A 23,152-nucleotide genomic window follows, 5' to 3' on the forward strand; every position below is an offset into this window, starting at 1 on the left:
GGGAAAAAATCCCCTTCTTATCCTGAATTCCATCTGTTCAATTTCCTTTAACAGTTTCTTAGTTTCTTATATCCTGCCAGATTTTCTTTATGTATATTCGAGCATAAATCTACATTCACAAAAGTGATCTTACACAAAAGGTAGCATATTTTATACATTGTTCTGCACCTTACTTTTTTCACTCAACAAAATCAATAATTTCTGATTAATAAGAACCCCAGGGTTTGGGGGGGATTTTTACAGTAAAATATTATTGGGGACTTTTTGGATAATCACACGATTGTTGTAGATACGCTAAAATGATAACTATGTATTACTTATAAATTACAGAATTAAGTCTGTCTACATGTTCCACCCCAATGACAAGGTCCTACAATAAAATTACATGACTTATTTCCATTTAACATTAAGCCAAAGGTCACTACAAGCAATGTGGTCCAAAAATCAGACCCAAATTTAATGTTTTCTTCTATCACCCCTGCCCTCTTCTACAAGACTGCAGGTAGAACCATATGTGGAGAAAACGTCGAAAGTCTACATTTAAACGACTGGGTCCCTTCTCATCTGAAACTATCACAACATTGTTAATCGGCTATGCTGCTGCTGCTAGAGACGGCAGCCCACCAGACTCCCCGGTCCCTGGGATTCTCCAGGCAAGAACACTGGAGTGGGTTGCCATTTCCTTCTCCAGTTAATCGGCTATACCCCAACACAAAATAAAAAAGTTGTTGTTTTTTTTTTTTCAATTCTACGTTGAAGACCTTTATGAATAAGGTCCCCAGGCATCACTACCCCAGAATTCCCTTCTCCACAAGACTAACTCCAAATCAGGCAAAACAGTTTACAACTGCAAGGTCATCAGTGCCTACTAACAAAGACAGGTAACTTAGAACATTGTCATTTGCAAGGTCAAAGCTCTTTGCAGCGTCAGCTCCAAGGCATGCACAGTCAGTCACACAGGCTCAGGAAGGCCTCATGCTTGGTTAAGTGCCCTGCTGTCACCACCCTGAAATTCTCCATTTTTTACAAAATGCCCTGAATTTTTATTTTGCACTGCCTGCTGCCTCCTCTCAGAATGCACTGTAAGAGAGAAGGTGCAGTAAGGGGAAAAGAATGTCTCCAAAAATAAGGAAAAACACATTCCACAAAGCTTACTGGATTTAAGTATTATTTTCCCCAGGGGAGAGCCTCCATGGGGTTCCCCATAAATCCTTGCAAAAGGTTAATTGCTACTCCATAGGAACCAGTATCATTTTCACAAAAGGCTACTTGTTGTTACAAAGAGAGACAGGTAATTGGTTTTTGTGTTCAGCTTCATTCTTGCTTTGTTTCTTTTTTGTTAAAGATGAACGGCTTGTCAAAACAGCAAGAATATATTTATTTTAATTACAAGCCATCAAAAGTCCTTATTTCCAAGAGAAAAGATTACTTTAATAATTAAATTCCCTCTGCTTCTCTGAGTAATAATTAGTTAACCAAATGCTAAGTCTTCTTTTAGTGGACTTAACTACAGAGTATTAGCATTCAGGTGACTTCATTTTCAGGCAATTAATACTGGGCTTCCCCGGTGGCTCAGTTGGTAAAGAATCTGCCTGCCAATGGAGGAGACACGGGAGACCTGGTTTCGAGCCCTGGGTCAGAAAGATCCCCTGGAGAAGGGAATGGCAACCCACTCCAGTATTCTTGCCTGGGAAATCCCATGGACGGAGGAGCCTGATAGGCTACAGTTCCTGGGGTTACAAAAGAGTCAGACATGACTTAGCAACTAAACAACAACAACAAATATATGTGATACACACCAATGAATCTCCCAAGGACCTCAGGTCATGGGCAGAACTCTACAGGTATTGCAACTGTTTCCCTAGTCCTGTGTGTACCAACTATTGCCCACAGACAGAATCAGTAAGACTGCTCAAGGTCATATACTAAAGTTTTTCAAATGTTTCTATTAATAGATGCTGCTGAAATTAATAAGTTAACAATTGATATGAAAGCATTGCTGAAATCATGTGTGTGTGTGTGTGTGCTCACTCATGTCTGACTCTTTGCGGCCCCGTGGACTTTAGCACACAAGGCTCCTCTGTCCATGGAATTTTCCGGGAAAGAATACTGGAATGGGTTGCCACCTCCCACACCAGGGGATTTTCCCAACCCAGGTTTCGAACCCAAGTCTCCTATGTCTACTCCAATGGCAGGCAGGCTCTTTACCACTAACACCATCTGGGAAGGTTCGCTAAATTCACAGCAGCTTTTTAAATGTATTGTCCCAACCAACAAACACAAAAAAATCCTACTGCCTTTATGAAGGATGGGTCCAAGAGTATTTTGAATTTGTTAAAAGGATATTTGAGAGTGGAAAGGAAGGGGACCATCTGAGCCACATGTTCAAATCTGAATGACTCAGGATGGCATTCAAGGCCTTCAGCATCAGGCTTTTAAGGAGGCAACAGTTTAATTTAAGGTGGCAATAAGAAAGAATTCAGGTTTAGAAGCAGATGGACTGTGCTCCATGTTCCACTCTTACCTGGGTAGCTGTGGACAAGTTAGTTATGCCTTCTCACCTGTAGGGGCTTACTCAGTAAAACTTTAATCCAATTGTCAGCTGATGGGCGGGGCTGTGCTCCCCTCCTTTAGTTGTTTGGACTGAGGTGACCCAGTCCTGGAGTCTATAGGCTTCTATTGCTGTTTTCAGCTGCTGAGTCCGTCGACTCTGCGACCCCATGGACTGCAACGTGCCAGGCTTCCCTGTCCTTCACCATCTCCTGGAGTTTGCTCAAACTCCTGTCCATGGAGTCAGTAATGCCATCCAACCATCTCATTCTCTGTCACCCCCTTTTCCTCCTGCCCTCACCAACAGGGTTTTTTCCCAATGAATTGACTCTCTTCGCATCAGGTGGCCAAAATATTGGAGGTTCAGCATCAGTCCTTCCAATGAATATTCAGGGTTGATTTCCTTTAGGACTAACTGGTTTGATCTCCTTCCTGAGCAAGGGACTCTCAAGAGTCTTCTCCAAAGAGGGCTTACAAGAGCCACATCTCCCAGGACTTATGCTGTCAGTGCTTCTGTCCCCATGGCAGGCCACTACCTACCCACGCCTGTGCAGGAGACTCTCAAACACTCACAGGTAGGTCTGTCTCAGTCTCCTGGGAGTCACTGTTCCTTTCCCCTGGGTCCTGATGCACAGAAGATTTTGTTTTGTTTGTGCCGTCTAAGAGTCTCTGTTTCCCCCAGTCCTGTGGAAGCTCTGTAATCAAATCCTACTGGCCTTCAAAGTCAGATTCCCTGGGGATTCCCAGTCCCCTGGCCGGATCCCCAGGCTGGGAAGCCTGATATGGGGCCTAGAACCTTCAAAACAGTGCAAGAACTCCTTTGGTATTATTGTTCTCCAGTTTGTTAAGTCACCCACCCAGCAGGTATAGGATATGATTTTACTGTAACTGTTCCCTTCCTACCATTTCGTTGTGGCTTCTCCTCTGTCCTTGAATGTGGGCCATCTTTTTTTTGGTGGGTTCCAGTGTCTTCCTGTTGATGGTTGTTCAACAGTGAGTTGTAATTTTCGTACTCTGGCAGAAGAAGATGAGCGCATGTCCTTCTACTCTGCCATCCTAATCTCGTCTCTCCTCACTTGGAAAATAAGGAGAATAACAGTTCCTACTTTGTTATCTCACCAGACATCACCCCAGACTCTTTGCAACCCTCTGGACTGTAGCCTGCCAGGCTCCTCTGTCCATTAGATTTTGCCTTTTCCTCCTCCAGGAGATCTTCCCAACCCCGGGATTGAAACTACGTCTCCTGCGTCTCCTGCATTAGCAGGTGGATTCTTTACCACTGAGCCACCTGGGAAACCCCTATGGATTATTACAGGATCCTGGAAATAGTTCCCTGTGCTATATAGCAGGTCCTGTTGATTATCTGTTTTAGGTATAACAGTGTGTATCTGCTAATCCCAAACTCCTAATTTATTCCTCCCTCACCCCCTTTCCCCTTTGGTAACCATAAATTTGCTTTCTGTCTGTGAATCTGTTTGTTTTGTAAATAAGTTCATCTGTATCGTATTTTAGATTCCACAAGTAAGTGATACCATATGGTATTTGTCCTTCTCTGGCTCACTTAGTATGATCATCTCTAGGTCCATCCCTGTTGCTGCAAATGGCATTATTTCATTCTTTTTTATGTCAGCTCCATTTTAAAGACTAGGCCACTTAGGTATGCTGCTGCTGCTGCTAAGTCACTTCAGTCGTGTCCGACTGTGTGTGACCCCATAGACAGCAGCCCACCAGGCTCCCCAGTCCCTGGGATTCTCCAGGCAAGAACACTGGAGTGGGTTGCCATTTCCTTCTCCAATGAATGAAAGTGAAAAGTAAAAGTGAAGTCGCTCAGTCGTGTCCGACTCTTAGCGACCCCATGGACTGCAGCCTACCAGGCTCCTCCGTCCATGGGAGTTTCCAGGCAAGAGTACTGGAGTGGGGTGCCATTGCCTTCTCTGCACTTAGGTATAGAGAGGTTAAATAACCTGCATAGGTCACATAGCTGAGCTGGGTTTCAAACCCAAGTCTTTATAAGTTACATCCAGAATCCTTAAGGGGCCCAAAGGTGATCTGGTCCTAGGAAAGGAGTCAAAGTCAGAAAGCATTCTCTCTTTATCTTTTCTCTAGCCTCTAGATTTAAGGCAGTCTCCATATGGATGTGAAAAACTGAGGTTGTTGAGAGAAATTATGGTGGCCTACCTATGGCAATCAGGGTTATCTAAGATGTGCTTAGTTCTACCTCAAGTCAGGAGGAAAATGATGCTTAATCTCACTGCAGACCAGCACCAAAAACCACAGGGCTGCTGCCTGACCTGTGTCTTGGTGGGCAAAACTGAAACCTGCAAAGTAATCTAGAGTGGAGATAGCTCTGATGATCAGAACAATCTAAAAATAAGGAAAGGTTTGGAGAATTATTGTGACAGTGACATGGTGGGAGGAAGAATCTTTTAAGTGAAAAACTTTTGCCCAGGGATGTGAGAATTGGACTATAAAGAAAGCTGAGAGCCAAAGAATTGATGCTTTTGAACTGTGGTGTTGGAGAAGACTCTTGAGAGTCCCTTGGACTGCAAGGAGATCCAACCAGTCCATCCTAAAGATCAGTCCTGAATATTCATTGGAAGGACTGATGCTGAAGCTGAAACTCCAATACTTTGGCCACTGATGGAAAGAACTGACTCACTAGAAAAGACCCTGATGTTGGGAAAGATTGAAGGCAGGAGAAGAAGGGGATGACAGAGGATGAGATGGTTGGATGGCATCACTGACTCAATGGACATGACTTTAAGTAAGCTCCAGGAGTTGGTGATGGACAGAGAAGCCTGGTGTGCTGCAGTCTATGGGGTCGCAAAGAATCAGACACGACTGAGCAACTGAACTGACTGAGGGGCAAAACTACAATGTCTAGACACATCTGCTGCTGCTGCTAAGTCACTTCAGTCGTGTCCAATTCTGTGCGACCCCATAGACAGCAGCCTACCAGGCTTCCCCGTCCCTGGGATTCTCCAGGCAAGAACACTGGAGTGGGTTGCCATTTCCTTCTCCAGTGCATGAAAGTAAAAAGTGAAAGTGAAGTCGCTCAGTCGTGTCCAACTCCTAGCGACCCCATGGACTGCCGCCTACCAGGCTCCTCCATCCATGGGATTTGCCAGGCAAGAGTACTGGAGTTGGGTGCCATTGCCTTCTCCTCTGCTAGAATTTATTAATACAAAAGTCTGCTTCCCTAGATACCAACTTTTGACATTGTTGCCCAGAATATACATTAAATATAGAATTCACGATGTAATACTGTGCAGTACTGATGAAGTATTTATTTAGTACCTGGGAAGTGTTTTCTTTTGCTTTCATTATAAAAGCAATATAAGTCAACGGTAAGAAAGTCAAACAGAGAAGAACAGAATAAACTGAAATGTAAAGGTCTCACCCTACACCAACCACCCATTTCAACTCCCCAGAAGCTATTACTTTTGTTAAGGGCTTTTCTATGTAGTCATAAGGAAATAATGCCTGTTTACTGGTTCTTTAAACAAATGGGACCATTCTATACATTACTGTTTTGAAGTTACTTTTTGTATTTTATAATAGCCTGGATTTGGTATCTTGTCACATACAGCTTGGCAAATAGATGTGGAAACAGTGGAAACAGTGGCTGACTTTATTTTTGGGGGGCTCCAATATCACTGCAAATGGTGACTGCAGCCATGAAATTAAAAGACGCTTACTCCTTGGAAGGAAAGTTATGACCAATCTAGACAGCATATTAAAAAGCAGAGACATTACTTTACCAACAAAGGTCCATCTAGTCAAGGCTATGGTTTTTCCAGTAGTCATGTATGGATGTGAGAGTTGGACTATAAAGAAAGCTGAGCACCGGAGAATTGATGCTTTTGAACTGTGGTGTTGGATAAGGCTCTCGAAAGTCCCTTGGACTGCAAGGAGATCCAACCAGTACATTCTAAAGGAGATCAGTCCTGGGTGTTCATTGGAAAGACTGATGTTGAAGCTGAAACTCCAATACTTTGGCCACCTGATGCAAAGAGCTGACTCATTTGAAAAGACCCTGATGCTGGGAAAGATTCAGGGTGGGAGGAGAAGGGGACAACAGAGAATGAGATGTTGGATGGCATCACCGACTCAATGGACATGAGTTTGGGTAAACTCCGGGAATTGGTGATGGACAGGGAGGCCTGGCATGCTGCAGTTCATGGGGTCGCAGAGTTGGACATGACTGAGTGACTTAACTGAACAGCTTATAAGTATTGTATGATATTCCACTTATTAGGGATGCAGGAAGAAGTTTTGACTAGCCTCCTAGCATAAGAAATTCAGGAGAAATATCTGCAAAATAATGACAGTTCACAAAATTATATGATTAATAAACATCATACATAAGTTCCCCACAGAATATAAGTTGTACGGTAGCCAAGTTTTTAATCTGTTTTGTTCACTGACAAGTCATGGGTGCCCAATAAATATTTGTGGGGTAAATATATTTTCACATATATATGGATCTATATAGATATTTTAAATTTCTCTATATATTGACCAATCATCCTCCAAAATTACTGCTTCATTATATACTCTTACAGGACTTCATCTGTAGAGCTCAGTTTATTGGAAATAGTGAATGCTTGTGTATTAGTTTCCAGTTGCTGTAACGAATTACCACAAATGTAGGTGCTTAGAACAACCCAAGTTCATATATTCCAGTTCTGGGGGCCAGAAGTGCAAAATCGGTTGGCAAGAATGTGTTCCTTCTGAAGCCCTCAGAGGAGAACTCATTCCCTTGCCTTTTTCAGCTACAAAAGGCAGCATTCTTTGGCTCGTGGCCCCTTCCACATCATTCCAACCTCTGTTTCCATTGTCACATCTCCTTCTCAGACTCTCACCCTCTGGTCTCTCTCCTTCCTTTATATGGACGCTCATAATTACAGTGGGCCCACCATGACAATCCAAAATACACTCCCCATCTTGAAATCTCTAAATTAATAATGTCTGCAAAGCCTCGTTTGCCATATAAGGTAACATATTCACAGGTACCAAGGGATTAAAACATGAACATCTTTGTGGAGCCATTACTTTGCATATCACAGCTGGGAATCAGGTTTGAATATCAGAGTTGTTACTTCAACATGCATATCCTTCATACGTGTTGAGTCCCTACTTATCATGTCCTGAACTAAATGCCCTAACTAGTTGACTGGTCTTGGCCAAATTACAAAAGCTCCTTGGACTCCATTTTCTCACTTGCAAAAGTGGAGGGATTCACATGAGTCTCATAGGAATGGCTATGTGGAGAATGTCTGCAGACATTCTTTTCCATTTAATCAACATTTAGGAAATACCATATACTGTTTAAATCTTGACAAAATGTAAGTAAAGTACTAGACTAAGCAGTAAGAGGTAGAGAAACAGATCCTCTTGCTGCGTGATCGGTTGCACCCAACTCTTTTGCCACCCCATGGACTGTAGCTCGCCAGGCTCCTCTGTCCATAGGATTCTCCAGGCAAGAATACTGAAGTGGGTTGCCATGCCCTCCTTCAGGGGATCTTCTAGACCCAGGGATTAAACCTCATCTCCTGCATTGGCAGGCAGATTGTTTACCACTGAGCCATCAGGGAAGCCCTGTAAACTGCTGATGTTGATATAAATCAGTACAGGCTTTCTAGAAGGTGATGTGGCACCATGGATGTAATGAAAACCCTTACATATGTTTGTTCTCTTTATCCTACTAAGTACCCACTTCTAAAGTGCATCTTACAGGCATGGTTGAATTTATGTCTGAAGATACTCAATAAAATAGTATTTACAATATGACAGGGGGAAGTGGAAACAGGCTCAATGTCCACTAATAAGGAATTAGGTAAATGAGTATGGTACATTTGCATTGTAGAAATCTCATCGGCCATATATCTAAGAGAATTTGGGGGCTTCCCCGGTTGCTCAGTGGTGAAGAATCCAGCTGCCAACACAGGAGACACAGGTTCGATCGCTGGGCTGGGAAGATCCCCTGGAGGAGGGAATAGCAACCTACTTCAGTATTCTTGCCTGGGAAATCCCACGAACAGAGGAGCCTGGCAGGCTATAGTCCATGGGGTTGCAAAAAAGTCGGACACAACTTAGCAACTAAACAGCAACAGCATTTCTTACAACTGAATGTGACTGTACAATTACCTCAATAAAACTGTCAAAAAAGAATTTTGTAGAAGAATATTAAATACCATGTTCACAGATTTATCAAATGAGAGCAACAAACTCTCGATTTAAATCAGAGTTACTCATTATATCAGTAAAATAAGTATGTGTGGTGAGAATTTATATACCAAAAAAAAGACAAAAACTAAAAGCGTAGATGATGTTACAGTAGTAATTTCTGGTAATAGAATAACAAATGATTTTTATTTTTGCTTACTTATACAGTATTTTTTATTTTCTAATCATGGAGGTTGGGGAAAAAGGGAGGTACACACAAAAGAATTTCTCTAATTAGATTACAGGCATTTCTACCTACAGAACAAATACCTAGGTGTCCCCCTAGTGGAAGACTAGACAAGGCTACACCGAGTACACCTGGTTGCGACTTTTTACAGGGCTAAGAACCCACCTTGGAGAAGGAAATGGCAACCCACTCCAGTATTCTTGCCTGGAAAATCCCATGGACGGAGGAGCTTGGTGGGCTACAGTCCACGGGGTCGCAAAGAGTCGGACACGACTGAGCGACTTCACTTAAGAACCCACCTGCCAATACAGGAAACGTAAGAGAGGCGGGTTCGATCCTTGGGTGGGGAAGATCCCCTGAAGGAAGGCGTAGCAACCCACTCCAGTATTCTTACCTGTAGAATCCCATGGACAGAGGAGTCTGGCAAGCTATAGTCCATAGGGTCACACAGAGTCGGACACGACTGAAGCGACTTAGCAGCAGCAGCAATTATAGTCAAGACCTTTCGAGAGAAACAAGAAGCTGAGATTAACAAACTATTCTGCTTATACAAACAATTTTTAAAAGAGGGGCCCATTGCAAAAGAAAGGAGCAAACCTCACCCTGGGCAGCAGGTGCTACCAATTCTAAGTGCAATCCTTAGACTGACAATTAACTTTTTCAATGGACAATGTCAGGGAGCTCAGTTCCTTGGGTTTACATCTCCTCTCTCGCTTTGTGGTAGCTTGTGGTCTAGTGGGTCTAGGCCGCCTGACTCTCAAATCTAAAATACAAACAAGGTGAAACCTGAAGCCCGCAGCAGACACCTGTTGAGAGCGATAGCACCTCCCCGCGGACTCCACGAATCTTCGATTCTTCTAGGTTCCTCTTCGGCTGCGTTCGGCCGGCTCCCGTCCTGTCGGGCTCGGCTCTCTTCGGCTACGTTCGGCGGCTTTCGTCCTGGACTCGGCTCCCTTCGGCCACACTCGGCTCTCTTCGGCATGGTCCGGCCCACTCTCGTCTCAGACTCGGCTTCCTTCGGCTACGTTTCGCCGCCGCCCCGGAAGGGCGCCCATGGAGCCGGGCTCGCCGGCTCGAGTGACGGCTATGGCGCCGCTTTTGGAATATGAGCGGCAGCTGGTGCTGGAACTGTTGGACGCCGACGGACTGGTAGTGTGCGCCCGCGGGCTCGGCGCGGACCGGCTCCTTTATCACTTCCTCCGGCTGCACTGCCACCCGGCGTGCCTAGTGCTGGTGCTCAACACGCAGCCGGCCGAGGAGGTGCGGCCGGCCGCCGGCGCGGGGGACAAGGGGACCCCTAGAGGGCTGGGGAGCCTCCTGAGTGGACGCAGGCCTCGCGCGGAGGCCAAGCCTCTGAGGGCGATACGGGGCCCTGACGCGGGCGGGAGGGCGTGGAGTAAGGGTCCCGGAGGTAGATGCAGGCCCCTGGCGCGGGTGCGGGAACGCTGAGACGGTGGGAGAGGTCCGGAGGTGGTTGCAGGACGCTGACGGGGGTGCCAGGACCCTGAGAGGGCGGCGGGGTCCTGAGGGAAGATGCGGGACCGTGACACAGGTGCGAGGACCCTGAGAGTGTTGGAGGGTCTCTGCGAGCAGTTAGGGGAGTTCATTTGAGGAGGATGGAGGTGGGGAGAAGGATCGGAGGTCTCTGGAGAGGGTGGGAGGATTCTTGGAGGAGGATATGGGTGGGAATAACGAGGCAGTCCTGAAGTTGGATATTAAGGGACTTGCTGGAGGCAGAGCAGTGAGGTCCCTAAAAGGGAACAATGATGGGGATGGAGGAGTCGCTGAGGGGAATGGGAACTTAGGAGACGCTGAGGCTGGGGAAAACTAAGCAGGGAAGAGGACGTCCTGGGGGTTCACCCAGGCTTTGGGACAAGGGGCATAAGGTCAGAAGGGAAGGGAGCTGGAAGCTGAGCATATTCCGAAAGGGTGCCTGGGTCAGGGAGAGTAAAGGACCCTGAGGAAAATAGGATACACCTGTGTTGTGGGATAGTGACAGGTGTCATAGCCTGGTTGACAAGTCTGATGAGCCCTTAGCTATCTAGAGCAGGTGGCCTCAAGGAAAATGCCAGCTGAGAAGAGTGACCATAAACTCCTAAGAGCTGGGCACCGGGCTGATTCATCTGGGTATCCCTAGTGCTCGACTGGGACTTAGCACGACAGGTGCCCCCCAGGAAAAGTGGCATGGAACTGAAGATGTGAAGAACCAAAGGTCCCACTGACGTGATGAAATCCCCTCTGGGGGGACCCGGACAGAACTAATAGTCTAAAACCACCTGGGAAGAGGGTTCCCTTATTATCTTCTCACATGGTACACATGACTGCAAAGCCACCTCTGGCAGGCAGTATTTTCTAGGTAGCAGTCTTTTAGCCCAGGATTTTAAAGTCTTTTTGTTGTTAAACTGCTAATAACATCTCAAGTGCAATGAGTCTTTAGTGCAAACCCCAAAACAAAAATAAAACCCTAAGTAAATGTCAATTGATTGATTAGTGTTAAGTAGTAATTTGTGTGTTCATTATAAAGTTCATAATCTCTGAAAAAGGCAGCGTGTTTTAAGTACAAATGCTGCTGCTGTGCTATGCCGTGCTCAGTCGTGTCCTTTTTGTGACCCCATGGACTGTAGCCTGCCAGGCTCCTCTGTCCCTGGGATTCTCCAGGCAAGAATACTGAAATGGGTTGCCATTTCCTTCTGCAGGGCATATTCCCCACCCAGGGATGGAACCCAGGTCTCCTGAATTACTGGCAGATTCTTTACCTCTGACCCTTCAGGGAAGCTCTTTAAATAAAAACACTTGCAACCTATTAAAAACTGCCCTGTATTAAATAGTCTGCTAATCCAGTTTAATTTGATTTAGGAGTATTTTATCAACCAGCTGAAGATAGAAGGAGTTGAACATCTCCCTCGCCGAGTAACAAATGAAATCACAGGTAGCAATCGCTATGAAGTGTACACGCAAGGCGGTGTGATATTTGCAACAAGCCGAATACTTGTAGTTGATTTCCTGACTGATAGAATACCTTCAGATTTAATTACCGGTGAGAATTTGAAGCCTTATTGTTATTTGCATGTAAGTTTCTTTTTTTCCCATGCTTGTCTGTTCTCTCTGCTAAACTCCAGACTAGAACCTTGTAAACAGCATTGGATGTTTTTTTGCTCAGCATTTTTCTTCCAGGTGTTAACACAATACCTGACACATTTTGGATGCTTAGTAAATATTTATGGCCTGAATAAGAAACTAAATGTAAGATGACATTTCTGTGTTTTTTAAGCTCGTATTCAGTCAATGCTTAGTAATTGGTGGTTGCTTTTAGAAGCTAATCAGATTTGAATGTTTATAAATATTCTTCGTATATCCCTTAAAGTAGTTTGGTTTTTCCTCTTTAAAGAGTATTTTTTTTTTTAACCATGATTTTGAAATTTTCAAAACAATTTTTTTCAGTGTCATTTACTTACAGTGTTACATTGGTTTTGGGTGTATAACACAGTTAATTCTATATTTTATAGATTATACTCCATACAAATTTATTATAAAGATTGACTGTATTCCCTGAGCTGTACATTACGTCTTCAACTTGTTTCTTTTATACTTAGTACTTTGTGCCTCTTGATCTGCTTTTCGTATTTTGCTTCTCCCCCACCCCTCTCCTCACTGGTACCGCTAGCTTGTTGTCTGTTCCTGTTTTTTTACATTTGTTTTTTTACATTTTTTACATTTGTTACTGTTCATTTGTTTTATTTTTTAGATCCCACATAAAAGTAAAAACACAGTATTTGTCTTTTTCTGTCTGACTTACTTCTCTTAGCATAATACCCTCCAGGTCCATCCATGTTGTGGAAAATGGCAAAATTTCATTTTTTATTATGACTGAGCAATGGATATTTATATATATATATAGCACGTCTTCTTTATCCATTCCTCTACCTGTGGATATTTCAGTTGAATCTTATAGATAATGCTGCTATGAACATTGCAGTGCATATATCTTTTTCAATTAATGTTTTTATTTTCTCCAAATACCCAGGAGTGAAGTTGCTGGACCATATGGTACTTTTCTTTTTAATTCTTTGAGGAACCTCCATACATTTTCCATTGTGGCTATACCAATTTACATTCCCACCAAGAGTGCACAAGGGTTCCTTTTTTCCCCACAACATCAAAAACACTTATAACTTCTTGTCTTTTTCACAATAGACATTCTGAGAGATGTGTAGTGATATCTCATTGTTTGTCTCTGTTGGCCAGTGTTGGAAAAATGCCTATTCAGGTCCTCGGCCCCTTCTGTTTTAATCAAGTTTTTTTCTTTTTTTGATACTGAGTTGTATGAATTTTTTATACATTTTAGATACTAATCTTTTATTGGAAATATTGTTTGCAAATATCTTCTCCCATTCAGTAGGTTGCTTTTTCATTTGTTGGTTGGCTTCTTTCACTGTGCAAAAGCTTTTTAATTTGGTGTAGGCTCATTTGATTATTTTTGTTTTTGTTTCCCTTGCCTAAAGAGACAGATTCAAAAAGTATTGCTAAGACAGATGTCAGAGAGCCTACTGCCTATGTCTTCTCCAAGGAGTTTTATGGTTTCAGATCTTAAATGTTGGTTTCTAGTCCATTTTGAGTTTATTTAATACAGTGTGAGAAAAATGTTCTGATTTCATTCTTTTACATGTAACTGTCTAGATTGCCCAGCACCACCTATTGAAGAGAGTCTTTTCCCCATTTTGTTGTGGTGGTTTAGTCACTAAGTCATGTCCGACTCTGCGACACCATGAACTGCAACACGCCAAGTTTCCCTGTCCTTCATTATCTCCCAGAGTTTGTTCAAGTTCATGTCCTTTGAATTGGTGATGCCATCCAACCATCTTGCCCTCTGCCGCCCTCTTCTCCTTTTGCCTTCAGTTTTCCCATCATGAAGGTATTTTCCAGTGAATCGGCTCTTTGCATCAGGTGGCCAAAGTATTGGAGCTTCAGTTTCAGCATCAGTCCTTCCAGTAAATATTCAGGATTGATTTCCTTTAGGATTGACTGGTTTGATCTCCTTGCAGTCCAAGAGACTCTCAAGAGTCTTCTGTAGTACCACAATTTGAAAGCATCAGTTCTTCAGTACTCAGCTTTCTTTATGGGCCAACTCTCACATCCATACATGACTACTGGAAAAACCATGGATCTGACTATACAGACCTTTGTGAACAAAATGATGTTTTTGCTTTTTAATACACCGTCTAGTTTTGTCATAGCTTTTCTTCCAAGGAGCAAGTGTCTTTTAATTTCATGACTGCAATCACTGTCAGCAGTGATTTTGGAGCCCAAGAAAAGAAAATCTGTCACTACTTCAACTTTTTCCCTTTCTATTTGCCATGAAGTGATGTTAATTAATTGACCACATGCTTGAGTTTATTTCTGGTCTTTCTGTTTTGTTCCATTGATATTTGTGTCTGGTTTGGGGCCAGAACCATACCGTTTTGATTGCTATAGCTTTGTAGTATAGTCTCAAGGAAGGTGATAGCTCCCGTGTTGTTCTTTTCTCTCAAGATTGGTTTTGCTCTTTGAAGTCTTGTGGTTCCAATCAAATTATTTGTTCTAATTCTTTAAAAAATGTCATAGATATTTTGATTTGGATAGCATTAAATCTGTAGATAGCTTCAGGTAGTATGGTCATTTTAACAATATTAATTCTTCCAGTTCATGAACAAAATATATTTCTATTTGTCTTCAGTTTCTTTCATCAGTGTCATAGTTTTCGGAAATCAGATCTTTCACCTCCTTGGTTAATTTATTGTTAGGTATTTTATTCTTTTTGATTAAGTTGTAAAATGGATTATTGTATTGATTTCTCTTTTTAATACCTAATACTTAGTGTAAAGAAACACAAACAGATTTCTGTATATTAATCTTGTAGCCTACAACTTAATTTATGTATTCTCAAAGTTTTTTGATGGAGTTTTTAGCATTTTCTATATATAGTATATATTTGGAAATAGTTTTACTTCTTCATTTCCAATTTGGATGCTTTTATTTCTTTTTCTTGTCTGCTTGCTGAGGGCAGGCCTTTTAATACTATGTAAATAGAAGTGGGGAAAGTGGACATCCTTGTCATGTCCCTGATTTTAGAGGAAAAACTTTCAGCTTTTCACCATTGAGTATAACATTATCTGTGGGTTTGTTATAAATGGCTTTTATTATGTTGAGGTGTGTTCTCTCTATCCAACTTTGTTGACAGTTTTTATCATAAATGGATGTTGAATTTTGTCAAATGCATTTTCTGTATCTATTGAGAAGATTATGTGATTTTTATCCTTTGTTTTGTTAATGGTTCAGTATTCACAAGTCAAGTTTCAATATTGAACCATCCTTGCATCCCTGGAATAAATCACACTTGGTCATGAAGTGTGATCCTTTTTATATATTGTTGAATTCAGTTTGCTAATATTTTGTTGAGGATTTTTGCATCTGTGTTCGTCAGGGATATTTTCTCTTTTTTATAGTGTCTTTTTCTGGTTTTGGTATCAGAGTAATGCTGACCTGGTAGAATGAGTTTTGAGGTGTTTCATCCTCTGATTTTTTTGATAGTTTGAGAACCATAGGTATTTACTTTTCCTGTAATGTTGGGTGGAATTCCTAGCCCTAGATTTTTCTTTGTTGGGATTTTTTTATTAGTGATTCAGCTTTTATTACTAGTTAGATATTTTATTTTTTTCTGATTCAGTCTTTGAAGATTGTATGTTTCTAGGAGTTTATCCATTTCTTCTAGGTTGTCCAATTTGCTAGCATATAAGTCTTAGTATATTCTCTTATGACTATTTATATTTCTGTGATATAAATTGTAAGTTTGCTTCTTTCATTTCTAATTTTATTTGGGCCCTTCCCCTTTTTTTTGTCTTGAAGAGTCTTGCTAAAGGATCAATTTTGTCTTTTCAAAACAAAAAACAACTCTTAGTTTATTGATCTTTTCTATTGTTTGTTTGGTTTTTTTGGTCTCTATTTGCACTCAGGTTTTTATTTTCTTCTTTCTGCTGACTTTGGGCTATGTTTTTTTCTAATTCCTTTAAATGGAAAATTAGGTTGTTTACTTGAGAAGTTTCTTGTTTCTTGAGGTAGGCCTATATCACTTTAAACTTCCCTCTTAGAACTGCTTTAACTGTATCCCATGACTTTGGAAAGTTATGTTTCTGTTTTCATTCATATCAAGGAATTTTTAAATTTCCTATTTGATATCTTTGTTGGCCTATTGGTTTTTTAGTAGCATGTTGTTTATCTACATGTGTTTGTATTTTTCCATTTTCTTCTTGTATTGATTTCTGGTTTCATTACTGTTGTAGTTGGAAAAGATCCTTGATATAATTCCACTCTTCTTAAATTTACTTAAGGACTTAAGTCCTTCTAGGACTAGTATGCTAGTCTTTCTAGCATTTTTCACTTTATTGTATGTTTTAGTTCTGATTGGCTCTTTTTTGTATTTTTCTAGTTCTTTGTTAAAGTTCTCACTATGTTCCTCTGTTCTTTTCCCAAGTTCAGTCAGTCAGTAAGTTCAATCGCTCAGTCATGTCCGACTCTTTGTGACCCCATGAACAGCAGCACGCCTGGCCTCCCTATCCATCACCAACTCCTGGAGTCCACCCAAACCCATGTCCATTGAGTCGATGATGCCATCCAACCATCTCATCCTCTGTCGTCCCCTTCTCCTCCTGCCCTCAATCTTTCTCAGCATCAGGGTCTTTTCAAATGAGTCAGCTCTTCGTATCATGTGGCCAAAGTATTGGAGTTTCAGCTTAAACATCAGTCCCTCCAATGAACACCCAGGACTGATCTGCTTTAGGATGGACTGGTTGGATCTCCTTGCAGTCTAAAGGACTCTCAAGAGTCTTCTCCAACACCACAGATCAAAAGCATCAATTCTTCAGCACTCAGCTTTCTTTATAGTCCAACTCTCACATACGTACATGACCACTGGAAAAACCATAGCCTTGACTAGACGGACCTTTATTGACAAAGTAATATCTCTTCTTTTTAATATGCTGTCTAGGTTAGTCATAACTTTCCTTCCAAGGAGTAAGTGTCTTTTAATTTCATGGCTGCAATCACCATCTGCAGTGATTTTGGAGCCCAGAAAAATAAAGTCTGACACTGTTTCCCTATCTATTTCCCATGAAGTGATGGGACCAGATGCCATGATCTTAGTTTTCTGAATGTTGAGCTTTAAGCCAACTTTTTCACTCTCCTCTTTCACTTTCATCAAGAGGCTCTTCAGTTCTTCTTCACTTTCTGCCATAAGGGTGGTGTCATCTGCATATCTGAGGTTATTGATATTTCTCCCGGCAATCTTGATTCCCGCTTGTGCTTCTTCTAGCCCAGCGTTTTTCATGATGTACTCTGCATATGAGTTAAATAAGCAGGGTGACAATATACAGCCTTGACGTCCTCCTTTTCCTATTTGGAACCAGTCTGTTGTTCCATGTCCAGTTCTAACTGTTGTTTCTTGACCTGTATACAGGTTCCTCAAGAGGCAGGTCAGGTAGTCTGGTATTCCCATCTCTTTCAGAATTTTCCACAGTTTATTGTGATCCACACAGTCAAAGGCTTTGGAATAGTCAATAAAGCAGAAATAGATGTTTTTCTGAAACTCTCTTGCTTTTTTGATGATCCAGTGAATGTTGGCAATTTGATCTCTGGTTCCTCTGCCTTTTCTAAAACCAGCTTGAACATCTGGAAGTTCACGGTTCATGTACTGCTGAAGCCTGGCTTGGGGAATTTTTGAGCATTACTTTACTAGCGTGTGAGATGAGTACAATTGTGCGGTAGTTTGAGCATTCTTTGGCATTGCCTTTCTTTGGGATTGGAATGAAAACTGACCTTTTCCAGTCCTGTGGCCACTGCTGAGTTTCCCAAGTTCAGTGAGCATTTTTATGACTCTTATTTTAAACTCTTTATCAGGTAAATTACTTACCTCTGTTCCTTAGGGTTTTTTCCTCAGAATTCTGTCTTGCTCTTTTGTTTGGAACATATTCTTCTGTATTCTTATTTTACTTGACTTTCTCTGATTGTCCCTATGAAGTTAGGCAACACAGTTACCTTTCCCAGTCTTGAATCCATGTCCCTGTGTGGGCATGTCCTTTGCAGTCTGTGTGCCCCATGGGTGCTTTTGGTGGGAGAGCTGGATCTGAAGAGAGCAAAGACTGCATCTTCCCTGAGAGTGCGCTGGTGGAGCTGTCTTGTTGGGGGATAGGGCTGGGGCAGGAGGGGCCGGAGCAGGAGCCTGGTACAGGCTGGTAGGGTGGGAGGGGCGGCGGGGTCCTGCAGGGCAGCTGGAGCACCAGGCAGCTTTCAATCTGCTGCCTCTGCTGAGATGTCTAGGCATACTTGCTCTCTTCAAGAGTGGAATCTAGGTTTTCTGCAGCCCACTGGTAAGCCCCACTGGTTTCCAAACCAGCCAAGGGGGCTCGTCTTCCCAGTGCTGGACCCCTGGTACCCAATGTGGGGTTCAAACCCCTCAGTCTTCAGAGAGGATCCCTGAGCCTGCAAGATCTCCCTCCTCTTCTGGGCCACCCACTGGGGCTGTGGGTCCCAACGAGATCTCTTTTCCTCCCCTCCTGTCAGACTCCCTGGGGTTCTTTCTCCATAGCCTTGGTTGTAGGAGAGCCGTTCTACTGGTCTACAGGTCATTCTGAGAGAGAGTTGCTCTGTATGTCATTGTAGTTTTGATGTGTTCATGGTGGGTAGGACGGTGGTGAGCTCAGGGTCTTCAAACTCCACCGTCTTGATCCCAACTCTCTCCCATGATTGAAATTAAACTAAGCAGTTGCTTAGTTATTTTGAGAAGAATGGTTTAATGGTAGCCAGAATTAATGTAGAGATAGAATCATTTTTCACTGTTGTTTGTCCTTCGGGAAAGCTTTTCTGATTTCCCCAAAGATAATTTAGGGGCCCCGCCTCTGTCCTCCCCAGTCAGAGCACTTCAGAACACCACACTGTATTTGCCTGTTTGTCTATCGCTCATGAGATGGCAAGCCTCCTAAGAGTAAGGAACAACTTCATCCCAGGCTGAGTAACTGGTACATAGTAGATACCAAACACACATATGTTAGGTGAATGATGTATGTATATACTGTGGTCTTCAGTGAACTTGTAAAGGGCAGAGAGGTGCTGAAATTCATAATTGACCTTCCTACAATATCTAACACATTGCCCTGAGCCTCAAAGACCCTCAAGAAATATTTAATGCATAAATGTATGAATGACTGTTTTTTAATGGAAATGTCATTTGTAATACTTTATAATTTTATGTATTTGTTTTTTCTGTGCTGGGTTTTCATTGCTGAGTGGCCTTTTCTCCAGTTGCTTTGAGCAGGGGCTACCCTGTAGTTGTGGTGTGTGGGCTGATTCTCATTGTGGTGTCTTCTCTTGTGGAGCGTGGGCTCTGGGGCACACGGGCTTCAGTAGTTGTGGCTCCCAGGCTCTAGAGCACAAGCTCACTAGTTGTGGTGCCTTGGCCTAGTTACTCCATGACATGTGGAATCTTCCCGGATCGGGGATTGAAATTGGCAGGCAGGTTCTTTACCACTGAGTCACCAGGGAAGCCCTGAACCAATGTTTCATATGATTCATAGTGAACTGATTGATGAAAATTTTGCTGTACTTTTATATTTATCAGTTATAAGCCATGACAGGGCTGTACAGTTAGGGTCAGACTCGGTTGACTTTGAAGGGTAACACCACTGCTTACAAGCAAATTACTTAATTTTCCAAAGTCTCAGTTGTCTCATTGCTTACGTTGAGAAAATAGTGCCTTGTGAAGTTATCATAAGGACTAAATGAGGTAAAATAAATATAATTGCTAGTACAGTACATGGTACATAATAAATAATAGATAATAGCAAAAAATAAAGGCTTTGTATAGCCCAAAATCTTGATACATTGTAATAAAATATTTTACTGCTTGTTGCTGCTGCTGCTAAGTCGCTTCAGTCGTGTCTGACTCTGTGCGACCCCATAGACGGCAGCCCATCAGGCTCCGCAGTCCCTGGGATTCTCCAGGCAAGAACACTGGAGTGGGTTGCCATTTCCTTCTCCAATGCATGAAAGTGAAAGGGAAGTCGCTCAGTCCTATCTGACTCTTCACGACCCCATGGACTGCAGTCCACCAGGCTCCTCCGTCCATGGATTTTCCAGGCAAGAGTACTGGAGTGGGGTGCCATTGCCTTCTCTGTTACTGCTTGTTGGTTTCTTATAAATTTAGCTTTACTTAAGTCCCAGGGACAGGAAGCCCGGTGGGCTGCCGTCTCTGGGGTCGCACAGAGTCGGACACGACTGAAGCAACTTAGCAGCAGCCCAGCAGCAGCAAGTTGATAAAATGGAAAAAAGTATTGAAATGACCACTAGATGTCAGTATTACTCTGTGACTCCCAGTAACAGTTCAACCTAATTAGGCAGAAAGCAATCTGAATCAAAGGACTATGCAAAGTGTAGTTTATAGGTGGTTCCTAATTAAAATGCCATTCCCAAAAAAAAAAATAAAATAAAATGCCATTCCCATTTCTGATTGATTCCCAGCCAATAATGAAGCTGGAGCTGTTAGTGCTCCTTGGCTGAATAGAATGCAAATGAGCCAAAGAAATGAATCCCTTCAAATGCTGCAACCCCTGGGATCATCGTCTATCCCCCACATTCTCCCAGCCCCCGTAGAAGCTTTCAACACAGCTGTTACAGACCAGTGTCCTAGGAGCATGTAACCCCCTGGGAAGTCCTGAATGCACCAGCCCTAACTTGTTCCTGTCACTAGCTCTTAGCATCACTGCACCCACCCTAGGCATCCCTGCCAACATGACTTCTCAGTAGTGGGAGAACTGTGAAAATATCTCCCCAGATTATACTTTCAAACATACAGGGAAAGAGGGTCCTTTCATTGTTTAGCATATTCTGACATCTCTAAATAGACCTCAGAACACACTTTCCTTGGGAAACTTAAAGGAAAAAAAAAGTTCCATGTTAGATTTGCATACCCAGTGCTGTAATTCAGCTTTATCGTCATTCAGACTGTATGTCATTTTTAACATTAACTATTAGTAAAGATCAGTTGCCAGTGGCCCCTTATTTGGCAGGAATGAGATAGGTGCTGGAGACAAAGATGACAAGATGGCAGGGTGCTGTCCTGAGTTAGGCGGCCTCTGGGTTGGAGCTCACCGTCACCAGGTGCAGCTGTGTGACCTTGGGCAAGTGTCTCCACTTCTGTGTGGCTCACTTTTCTCTCATTTCTCTTAGGATTATTGTGAGGGTAAACTGACATCAGGTGTATGAAATTCTTTGCATTATGCATGGCACATAGTAAGCACTCTCTGATTACTTCTTTTTATAATGATCTTGTGCCCAAGCAGGAGGAGATAGGCGTAAAGAAATAATTACAGTGCAGCAAAATGAGATGCCAAAATGTGGCACTAGAACTGTACCCGGAAGCCTAACTTACTTGTACTTTTTTAAGGGGGAGGGGTGCGTGGTCCTCAGATGATGTCACCTAGTAGGAAGAATATAGCTGTGTTATCAGACACTCATGATTTGGAACCTTTGGCCTCCATTTACTTGTAGGGTGACTGTGGTCAAGTTGCTTTTTCCTGATCTCTATAGTAATACCTACCCCATAGAGTTATTTTGAGGATTCAGTGAAATAAAAATCTATAAAAATACCTAAGCCCAGTGCTTAGGGCTGGGATAGAGTATACTTCTCTTCTCCCTCCTCCTTCTGGCTTCCAAAAGAATGACAACCTTTTGGAGCACACCATTTTCTTAACTTGAGATTCACCTTTTCTTTAGAAGTCTATTTTCTAACTTTCATGTCCTATTTCATCCAGGACCACAACTGTGGCCCAGAAACATATTTGGAAAAACCCACCTGCTAGGTACTGAGTATTTCTGAGTAGTAGATTAGCTGTGCACATATACTGGTGTTGGCTTCCCCTGGAAAAAGGAAGTGGCAACCCACTCCAGTATTCTTATCTGGAAAATCCCAATCCATGGGATCGCAAAAGAGTCAACTAAACAACAACAACATTTACTGGTGTTATTGAAAATGCTTTGTCTACAAATTTCTACTTAGCACTATTTATTTTTACTGTCTTTGAAAAGCAGTTGGCTTGGCTAGAATAAATTTCAGCTCCATCTACCTCAATCTACATTTAAATACCAAAACAGTAGAATCTGAATTGAGTCTACTGAACTGCTAGGAGTCATGGGTTACTATTGTCATTTTCCAAACCCCAGGAGTGATGAGAATGGGAGCAAAAACATGCCAGTGAGTTTACAGCAAATATATATGGTACCCGGCTTGGTTTAGGTCTAAAAGGCAAGAATTGTCATAGAATAATTGACATCTGTGCACTCGTGTCATTTCACGTCTCTCTCTAATTTCCCACTAATCGTACTGCACCACAGAGGCGTGTGTCTATGATATATGCACATGAGAAATCATCTGGTCCAGAACTCTCTTTTTCTAATTAAAGAAACGTGTATATCCTTGTTTTTGCAATTCAGAGGTGTCATTGTCACATCCACCCCACAAAACAGATGTTTAAGCATTTTTTTTTTAGATTTTTGTTTCAAATAGACTAATTTATCTTTCAGTAGAATATACTCTGATTCTGAAAGTTGAATTCTTATAATAAGTGAAGCAGATGTTCCCCAGACTTCTGAAAGGCAGCTATTTTGCAAAGTTCACATCTGATTCACATATAAAAGAACAAATGGCCCACTTGACTTTGAGAAATTCTTCTTCCACCAGGTCAGACACACCCCACCTCAGGGCCTTTGCTCTTACCCTTCTTTCGGCTGGAACTCTTGTGGCCACATGGTCACAAGGCTCACCCTCTCATCTCCATCCAGCCTTTACTCACTTAAGACCTCAGTGAGGCATACCCTATCTGAAATTGCAAATCCTAAAAAATACAACAAACTAGTGAATATGACCAAAAGAGAAGCAAACTTACAGATACAAAGAACAAATTCGAGGACTGTCCAGTGGTTAAGACTCCATGCTTCCACTGCAGGGGTCATGGGTTCCACCCCTGGTCAAAGAAGTTCCACGCGCCTCAAAGTGCAGTGAAAAAAAACAAAGAACATATTAGTGTTACCAGAGATTAGAGGGACGGAAGGGGCAATATTGGGGTAAAGGATTAGTAAATACAACTATTAGATATAAAATAAGCC

At 42.4% G+C, this 23,152-nt stretch overlaps 1 protein-coding gene and 1 long non-coding RNA gene across 5 annotated transcripts in view; one reads left to right on the plus strand and one right to left on the minus strand.

Moving 5' to 3' along the window:
* The window catches only part of LOC132343843 (uncharacterized), a 52,526-nt gene extending 42,595 nt beyond the window's left edge, over positions 1–9,931 (minus strand). For 2 of the 3 annotated variants that reach the window (XR_009492834.1, XR_009492836.1), the window contains exons 1-2: positions 9,568–9,931; positions 9,360–9,467 (exon numbers count right to left, since the gene is read on the minus strand). This is a non-coding gene — a long non-coding RNA (uncharacterized lncRNA). Of the gene's footprint in view, positions 1–3,453; positions 3,626–9,359; positions 9,468–9,567 lie in introns of all 3 variants that reach the window. The other variant, XR_009492835.1, reaches the window with a different exon arrangement.
* An 87-nt stretch (positions 9,932–10,018) lies between these two features.
* The window catches only part of ERCC4 (ERCC excision repair 4, endonuclease catalytic subunit), a 41,280-nt gene continuing 28,146 nt past the window's right edge, over positions 10,019–23,152 (plus strand). Inside the window, exons 1-2 of one of the 2 annotated variants that reach the window (NM_001205360.1) lie at positions 10,019–10,225; positions 11,822–12,002. In NM_001205360.1, the coding sequence (NP_001192289.1) occupies positions 10,019–10,225; positions 11,822–12,002 (388 nt within the window). Of the gene's footprint in view, positions 10,226–11,821; positions 12,035–23,152 lie in introns of those variants that run through there. The other variant, XM_024984853.2, reaches the window with a different exon arrangement.

Source organism: Bos taurus, chromosome 25, assembly GCF_002263795.3.
Source record: "Bos taurus isolate L1 Dominette 01449 registration number 42190680 breed Hereford chromosome 25, ARS-UCD2.0, whole genome shotgun sequence".
NCBI lineage: Eukaryota > Metazoa > Chordata > Mammalia > Artiodactyla > Bovidae > Bos > Bos taurus.